The sequence below is a fragment of the Embiotoca jacksoni genome, unplaced genomic scaffold (assembly GCF_022577435.1).
Source record: "Embiotoca jacksoni isolate LCO1_2020_lvr unplaced genomic scaffold, fEmbJac1.0.p SCAF_8, whole genome shotgun sequence".
NCBI lineage: Eukaryota > Metazoa > Chordata > Actinopteri > Embiotocidae > Embiotoca > Embiotoca jacksoni.
In genome coordinates this window covers 13,301,569-13,310,065 of record NW_027185436.1, presented here as the reverse complement: position 1 = coordinate 13,310,065, position 8,497 = coordinate 13,301,569, and the positions used below count along the sequence as shown (strand labels likewise).

The 8,497-nt window shown below is 40.8% G+C and overlaps 1 protein-coding gene across 1 annotated transcript; it reads right to left on the bottom strand.

Moving 5' to 3' along the window:
- Window positions 1–264: 264 nt before the first annotated feature.
- Window positions 265–7,829, bottom strand: LOC138191874 (acyl-CoA dehydrogenase family member 11-like). Its single transcript, XM_069138933.1, has 15 exons — window positions 7,773–7,829; window positions 6,741–7,036; window positions 5,996–6,219; window positions 5,811–5,910; window positions 5,108–5,225; window positions 4,724–4,866; window positions 4,488–4,640; window positions 3,004–3,098; window positions 2,802–2,901; window positions 2,564–2,704; window positions 2,157–2,249; window positions 1,979–2,086; window positions 1,705–1,876; window positions 1,241–1,307; window positions 265–1,130 (listed from the first exon to the last, which is right to left on the bottom strand). The coding sequence occupies exons 2-15, from the start codon at window positions 7,017–7,019 to the stop codon at window positions 1,016–1,018; spliced, it is 1,908 nt and encodes a 635-aa protein (XP_068995034.1). The 5' UTR covers window positions 7,020–7,036; window positions 7,773–7,829; the 3' UTR covers window positions 265–1,015.
- Between the last annotated feature and the right edge of the window lie 668 nt (window positions 7,830–8,497).

Genomic DNA, 8,497 nt, shown 5'->3' with positions numbered 1-8,497 from the left:
CTTGAAATAACCTTCAGGGAGCATTTCATGAAGGTTCCTAAATGGTTTCACAATCTTCAACAATAATAACATTTAAAAAATGTTCCTAGAGCGTTCTTTAAAGGCAAAAACTGTAAACTGCAGGGAATCCCCTGACTGTTACTGTTTGATGGGTAAAGCTGTCAAATACACGCAGTGGAGAAAAAAGAAGTACGATGTGCTTTTGAAAGACAAGTACAAGTCATTTAAAGTAAATGTAGTGAAGTGGAAAAAAAATTACCTGGGTGTGTACTTATTTTATTTTTTATCAATTTATTTTTAAAAAGCTGCTGTGTAACACTTGGCAGCATTGTTAGCATGCTCTCCTTAAACCTTGTTTACAGTTTTAAGGAACAACAACACAATGACTCAGTAAACACACAAGTAAATGAATCTCAATACAATTGAAAAGAAACAGCAGTTATTTAAATGTTGTTAAATTGCCATGTTCACATTATTCTAACAGTTTCAGAGCTGACACATCTTGCACATAATTTTTTTCCAACAGCACTAGAAGGCAGCATGTATGTAAAAAAAGCTCCAACCTTTGGAAGTTTGGTCTAGTTACACTGTAGGCTGTTGATGTTCGCTTTCTGTCGCTGTTAAGGGGTAATACGTGTGGAAATGATCATAACTGTGAAAATTCTGGGGTTTTGTGTTAATTAGGCACTTTTTAAGCATTCAGGGCTCTAAAATCACACTGCAAAAATTTCAATTTAGAGCTCCATTTATTGTAGCCAAAAATTGAGATATTCTATATCCAAAATATTAAATCACATAAATGCTCAACACAGACAGAACCAACTACATTGTATTAGAAACTCAATTCTCAATTTCAGTGCTATATTTTTTTCAGGACTGGATTTTCATTTTTTTGTAAAAAATGACCTCACATATTGGGAAAACCGTGATAACGTTTGTCAATGTGCCACTGTGTTAGAGTGGGGACTCAGTAAAGGCAGATTAAATCAGAAATCTATCAGTAATCAATGATCATTCAGTCTTGTATCGGTCGGTCGTAGACCAGTGCAGCATCAAGTGGTGGCGTGCTGGAATCATAGTAGCCTCTCCCTTGTTTAGTTGCCACAGGACACAAGTCCTGTTCACACCACCTGATCACAGAAAATAAAAACATATATGGTAAATGTATGAAAGTTTGAGCTGTATTTTTTGAGAGTAGAGTGATTTAATTTAAATTTATTTTCTTTTTTTTTTTTTTTACCTCAGAGCTGCGTAGGTGTCAGATGGAGAAGCTCTTTTCCAGCATGCATGATCAATGAGAAGGGCACCTTATAACATACAGATTAAAGAGAGAGTGATGTGTGTGTCGGAAAAATGGGATTTTGTTTGGCAAGATGACACGATGATTGACTGATTTTTATTATTAATAAATTCGATGATTAGTTTGTCTGTAAGATGGAACGTACATCAGCCCAAGGTAATGTTTTCAAACTGCTTGTTATATTTGAACCTCTGTCCCAAAGTTTGTGACAAATTCAAACATCGTAATTGAGAAGCTGAAACCAGAGAATATTTGGCATTTTGTTTAAAACAATGATTCAATTATAGAAACAGACAGTTGATTTTCTGTTGATCAACTGATTGATTAATCATCTAATTGTTGCAGCACTTGTTTTATCTGTGTGTGTGTGTGTGTGTGTGTGTGTGTGTGTGTGTGGTACCCACCTGTGTAGATGCGAGCCAGACTGTATGCCAGGTCTCTGGCTGCTTGTTCCAGGTAGCTCGGTCCCCTGGTAGCTGCGACCTGAACAAACTCCTCCAGTTCAGAGAGAGCACCGCCGACTGCCTCCACAGCTGGGGCCAGCGAGGAAACGCTCGAGGCATCGGCAAGCAGGGACTACAAGGAGAAGAAAACAAGCGTACCTCACATCCCTGTGCAGCTCCCTCATGGGCTATAGTAAGCAAACTTGCCAGACAGGATCTGCTCTCGAACCCGTACCTTGGCATGAGTGAAGAAAGCGTGAAGAACCATTCCTGAGCTGCGAGCCACACAGCGCAGCACATCCAGAGACAGAACATTAGTTGTACCCTCCCATATACTCAACACCTGAGAGGAAAAGAGACAAGTCAGCTTGAAAATTACAGAGAGACTGTTGAATAGTTGGTGTTGAGTTCACCTGTGCATCACGAAGTATTCCAGGCAGCCCGGTATCCTCGATGTAGCCCTGGCCACCAAAGCTTTCCAAACCCTCCGACACCACAGCCACTGCCTGTGACAACAAAACATCAAAACAATCAGTGGTAAACAGTCTGAACTTATATAGTGCCTTTTTTCCGATAAAATGATTCACAATATTTATTTTCCATTCACACACATACTCGGGCACCAAGGGCAACAGAGCTGCCATGCAAAGTGCTTGCCTACTATAGGGAGCAGCATGAGGTTCAGTGTCTTGCCCAAGGACACTTCATCATGTGGACAAGAAGAGGCGGGGATTGAGCCCCAACCCTGAGATTAGAAGTCTACACAGCGGCCCCCCAATTAAAATTGCCAGATTTTCACACATGTACGAGCTGAGTGCACCTGCTTCCCAGTGTACAGTTTGACCACAGGGGTGAGCAGACGTAGGAGGTGTGCATCAAGCTGGGTCGCCGTGCCGCTTTCCTCTCTGCCCAACAGACGACACAAGTCCATCACCAGAAGAAAGGCTCCACGAGTCTCCACCTGTCCACGTCAGGAGCACACATGGGTGAGGCATGATGGTAAGCAGAGTCCGGAGTTGGTGCAGTTTGTTCCCTCCCCCCCATCTTTACCATCTTACCTCCATTCTAGCAAGAGTCCCCATGTGCAGTGGGTGGTCTTTAAGAAGCTTTCCAAAGGCAGTGCGGCGACTGGCATAGTCACGAGCTAACTGGAGCACCCTGTGAATACACACAAATACAGACGTTGTTAATCAGCTGACTTGTAGCGGGTTAGTAGAAATCAGTGCAAGATGCAATGCAGACGTATGAGTATTATCCTGCCTTCTCATTGCTGCTGCTGCAGAGATGCTATTGTGGATCCTGGTTATAGCTAGCATGTTAGCAATGGAGGCCACACCTCTCCCTTCCTCCGAGAGCTGTTGTTGTAGAAAACAGATTAAGATGTCAAAAGATTTTTGAAATAGTCATTTGATGTCAAAACAATTCAGCTAGTTTAGTTTGACATACGAGGACAAGGTGTGTTGTTTCTAAAACATTTTGTATTGTTTTTCCAAATGAAGGGTTGTTGCAGTGGAACAGAAGCAAAGACAGCCTAGCTGCAAATGTTTAAAAGTTTAAAAAAAAAAAAAAAAAAAAGATTTCCAGCTTGTAACAATGATCACGCTGCAGCCACTTGTGGCAACTAATGTTCTGCAGGTTTTTTTGTTGTTGTATAAAGCAGAGCTGTATAACCAATCCATAATACACAAATATTCAACATGTTCAGCCCTAATGTTAGTGTGCTGTCAATTGACAGTGTTCTCCCACAATGAACTGCACAAAGGAAATGGAGAAGATGCTCACTGCTCGACAAAATTATACAAACTGTGGACGGTGGAGAAACCGCTCCAGAAGGTTTATAGGAAACAAACACAAAAGTTATACACTATACAGTGACATTTCAAAGTCAGTGTGATTGACATAACGTCATACTAACTGTACAATTTCCTGACGCTACAAAATGGGACAGTACGTTGATGTTTTTGTTTACTAACTGCTTCAGTAGTATGTCAAGGGACTAAGTGATGGGGTATGCTTACTGTTACACTATTCATTAACATTGAGAAAAAAATATTAATTTTTAAGAAATTACATCCAAGTGAAGATTAAGTACAGAATTTTCATATTAGAATTAAGAAGCGCCTCTTTATCTTTCCTTTATATGGACTCTTCAAATGGATCAGGGGAATGAATGCACAGCTAAATACACTAAAAACACAAAACCAGTCCAGAAAAAAAAACTCCCAGTGACCTTTCAGGTGGCTGTACTTATTGTTTCAGTTTGCTGGTGTTTGTGACTGACTTAGTCTGGCTGTCACTGACTAGTGCCAGATCACGTCATTGGCAGCGATCACAGTTTATAATCTCACACAAGCTGACTATGTACTACCTGCCTTTTTGAAGCGGGTGCAGTTGTGCACAAATTATTTTCTCAGTAGTTGGTGGAATAAAATCCTAATATCATGCGAGTTGCTTTGTGTATTTACAAGCTGACATAAAGATGAAATGGGAAATCAAGGGTTGTTTATGTTGGTTTACTTCTAGCCTTGTTGTGGTCAATGACTTCTCGTTATAGAGGACTGAAAAACAAGATCACTGTGAATTTTCCATTTGGCAGAGTAACGCAGAAAGGTCCTGCTTATTCCCACTGCACTTTAGTATAAACCAAGTAAGCTGAACCTGACTTTGTTGAAACAGTGTCATTGATTAGATCTAGAGGCTAGAGAAGGAGTACACAGTTTATCATTAGTGTAATCAACAATGACCCTTTGTGCTGGCAGGCCATCCAGCAGTAACTCAGCAGTCGGCATCTGTCGCGTTCCCAGCTTGTCCTTCAGTCTCTGTACCTCTACGCCCCTCAGTCGGCCTTCCTCGTCTCGACTCACCTCCGCATAAAAAAGAGACAAACCCTTGCTACCCTGTGGGACATAGACAAGCAAAGAGTCAACGAAAGCTCTTTCACAGTGTGCGGTGACAGACTCGTGAAAGAAGTCATCAGTACCGGTGTAGTTGCTCCTGTTCTGTCCTGCACTCTGGCCAGTGTGAGAGTCATATCTGCGTCTGTAGCAGACGTGAACCACTTGAAGCCGTGTAGTTTGTATGAACCATCTGTTTGGGGAACAGCCACCGTCTCAGTGCCGCTGGCTGGGGACAATGACAGGTAAATCATGAAGCATTACAATGTACTATATCACAAAACCCAAAAGCTGTAGCTGCCTCCACAGATAACTCGTGACAACAATGAACTGTCACTGGGACGCACTGGATATCATTTTAGGAGTTTAGAAGATTTTCCTTATAAAATCTTAACCACTGTCGTGACCTTTGAACTCTTTCAAATACACAAACTGGTTCTCATAGAACAAATGTGAGTGTCACTACTGACCCACATCAGATCCTCCCTGTCTCTCCGTCATCCACTGCCCTGACGTCCAGAAACGTTCAGGCTTACGGCTGGTCAAACGACTGTAGGCTTCCTCTACAGGCCACGAGACACCTGTGGACTTCTCGTACACAGCCAAACAATTAATCACTATGATTGCAAGCTAAAAAAACAAAAAAAAACAAGGATCCCATTAAGATAAAATCCCAGTTTAAATGGAGCTGCTAAATTATTTAGTAATCCACCCCTCATTCTCTAATTATACAGTACATTTTTTAAAAAGAGCAGGCATATTTTTTAATTTATTCATGATGAGGGCACGCTCACAAGGGCACACAACTTTTCCTTGCTTTGAGCATTAGTTTGCGAGCCCCACAAGCTGTGGAAACCTTGTTTTGAATTTATTAAGTTCAGTTTTAGTCCAAGTTTGGATAGAGCTACTAAGAATATGTCTTTCCTTTCATTATTGTCATGTCACGCTCTGTCATGCGCAGATGCTTCTGTAAAAAACATTTACAGAAAATGTTTCTTGATTGTATGCAATCAGGTTTCTGTACAATCACTTCAGTCCCATAATAATTTTCAACGTTCGTTAAAATGTTGTGGAGTTGCAGAGAGATCAGTAAATCCCAAAATTGTATGCTGAATGCTTGGTTTGCAGCTGAGGATAATGTTTGTGTTGGCAGTCATGTTAGTTTGAGCACACCTGGAGGACTTTTGCAGCGCCGTCAGTCATGGCCAGAGGACAAGTGTAGAGGCCAGATGAGGGGGAGAAAATATACAACTTGCTCATCTGGTACACACGACTGGAACACACATATACACAACATGTATTGACTGAAGTATGACATATGAGCTGAACAGAATACTGCAATTGAAAGGCCCCCTGACCTCCACTCCCCAAATGATCTCTCGTAGCCAATGGCAACCAGTCCCTCCTGAGCTGATAGGTCTTTCATGCGTTTCCAGGCCGGGGAAGTCACAATGTGGTCAACTCTGCGACCCCAGGGATCAAAGTGCACCAACCGTGGAGGAGTGACCTCACACTCTCGACCCCAGCCGTCCACGTCTTTGGCCATGCGCTCTCCAAATGAACACAAGTCTGAGAAAACCGCCTGTGAACAAGTTTAGACGCATAAAATCAATCAGATTATAAACAAGACCTCAGCAGGTTTGACAAAAAACATCGTGTCCAGCTCCAGTTGTCACAAATTGAAGTGCTTTCAAACACTACTTAAATGGAGCCTAGAGTCAAATTTGCTTTGGTATTAACGGTTTGGATTTAGAAAATGACTTACTTGTCAACGTAAGGGAAAAATATGCATCACACAAAAGTGAAGTTTTACGTAATAAAATTTTTTAATTTACCGTGCTTTGAATATGCTGAACTCTTTCTTTGGCAGCTAATCAAAACAAATCCAACGGCTTGTATCAAAAGACGATGTTATAATATTGTAATATACACTTTATATGTACATCATTAGTTAAGCTGAGCCCTGCTGTTCTTAGCCTCTAAAACTACTACAACAGTCTTTCTCAGGTACTACAGAGGATCTCAATGTAGCGTTGGGTCGTGTATTTTCCGTTTAGTACATTTCCAACTGCAACTGAAGGCACAGCTGTGCTCCCTGCTCACCTCATGAGGCAGGTGTCTCCTCAGGTATCCTCTGAGCAAGGCATCCTCTAGAAAAGGGTTCTTCAGCACTGGGCTGTCCTGAAAGAAAGATCCTATCCTGGCTCGGGTAAAGGGCAGGTACCCAGCGGCCTCCCAGAGTTGTTCTTCATCAGATCTTTTTTGTCCTGGCTCAGCTGCACTGGCTGATCTGATGTGGATGAGTGAGCGAGGAACACCACGCCACAATGTGCAGAGGCCTACCGCTGCGCGTCGGTGCAGGAGAGCTGAGCGCACCGACATGACTCAAGACCTGCAGTCTGAAGAGAGAACAGGGAGTCAGCACAACGCCATTAAATGAAGTGGTCAACTGATGCCAGTCAATTACAGGATCATCCACACCCCGAGATTGTTGGTCTCTGTTCCTTTAACAATGATGTTATTTAAAACAGGTTATAATCTACTGATTTTTTTTTTTTTTTAACCCTTAAATTATTTCAGGATTATTTATGGATGTGTAACTTCTCTTTAATTTACATATATGGTAGTTTTAAGATAAATTGCTCCACAAATAAACATTGTCCTGCTACGATCTTCTTAGCTCACAATTGTAAATGTACGTTTTTAACAACATAAAACACTTGTTTACAAAACTAGTTAATTGAGAATAATTACAAAACTGAAATAATAATGCAATACGGCTAACTTCCGGCCAGTGTGAAGATCGCAAAAAACACACGACAAAAGTGGGTCAGAGTTCATTTGAAAGTTCATATTCTATTTATGCAAATATTAGCTCTCTATTTATATTAGGTTTATTTTTACCTTATTAAATTCTAGTCTAATGGTTAATACGGGTTTATAAACGCTTTGCTAACTGCTTCCCTCTGCAAGCTGGCAACACAGCGGTTAATAAAACAAGCTGTCCAAAACGAAGCTTTCTTTTTGAAGAGCTTTCACACAATGCCTTTTAGCAAGTTGACAAACTCGTTCAACACAGAATCACCTGCCAAACTAATTTAAGCTTAACAAATGCAAAGTACATGATAGTCTTACCGAATGTGAACCGAGCTTGCAGTGTTTACAATCACAGCTGTAAACCTTCGCCTTCAAAATAAAAGCTCGTTAGTTTTAATGTGTGAGCGAAGTTGAACAAGCCGCGGCGGCAGAAAAACACCAACACACTCAAGGGAACATAACCTGCCGCATTACAAGTAAATGGTCTGTATGGAAATTCCTACTCAAATGTAGTTGAAGTAGTACAATATAAGTACTGCTTTGGTCCCTCTGACTGATATTTAACTATTTTTGTCATCATTAGATTAATAATACTGAAGCATCAGTGTGTAATCAGCATGTTACTGTTGTAGCTGCTGCAGTTGGAGCTGGTTTGAACTACTTTTATATCCATGAATCTGAGGGGAGGTCAGAGGATTACTAGGAGAGGAAAGAAAATACTTCACCACAAATCCATTTTCAGGTTTTTTTTTACTTCTCTTATTTTTCATTTTTGCCGAGATATTGGATTATTTTAATCATTAATAAAAATCAAACCACGTGAAGAATTTACAGGTAAAAAGTGTTTGTGGGAGCTGTTAACAGCTCAGACATCTGAAATGTGACCCTGACCACACAAAATAATAAAAGCACTCAAACAAATGTAGTGGAATAGAAAATGCAATCTTTCCAGCTGAAATTTAGTGGAGTGGAAATATAAAGTGGTATCCAATGAAAATAATCAAGTAAAGTACAAATGCCTCAAAATTATACTTTTTACTTCT

Coding starts and splice junctions, on each gene's coding strand:
- LOC138191874 (XM_069138933.1), bottom strand. CDS start 7,019: ATGTCGGTGCGCTCAGCTCTCCTGCACCGACGCGCAGCGGTAGGCCTC. Junction 5,911..5,995: donor AGATCATTTGGGGAGTGGAG/GTCAGGGGGCCT, acceptor TGTGTGTTCCAG/TCGTGTGTACCAGATGAGCA. Junction 1,308..1,704: donor TCTGGCTCGCATCTACACAG/GTGGGTACCACA, acceptor GTATGTTATAAG/GTGCCCTTCTCATTGATCAT.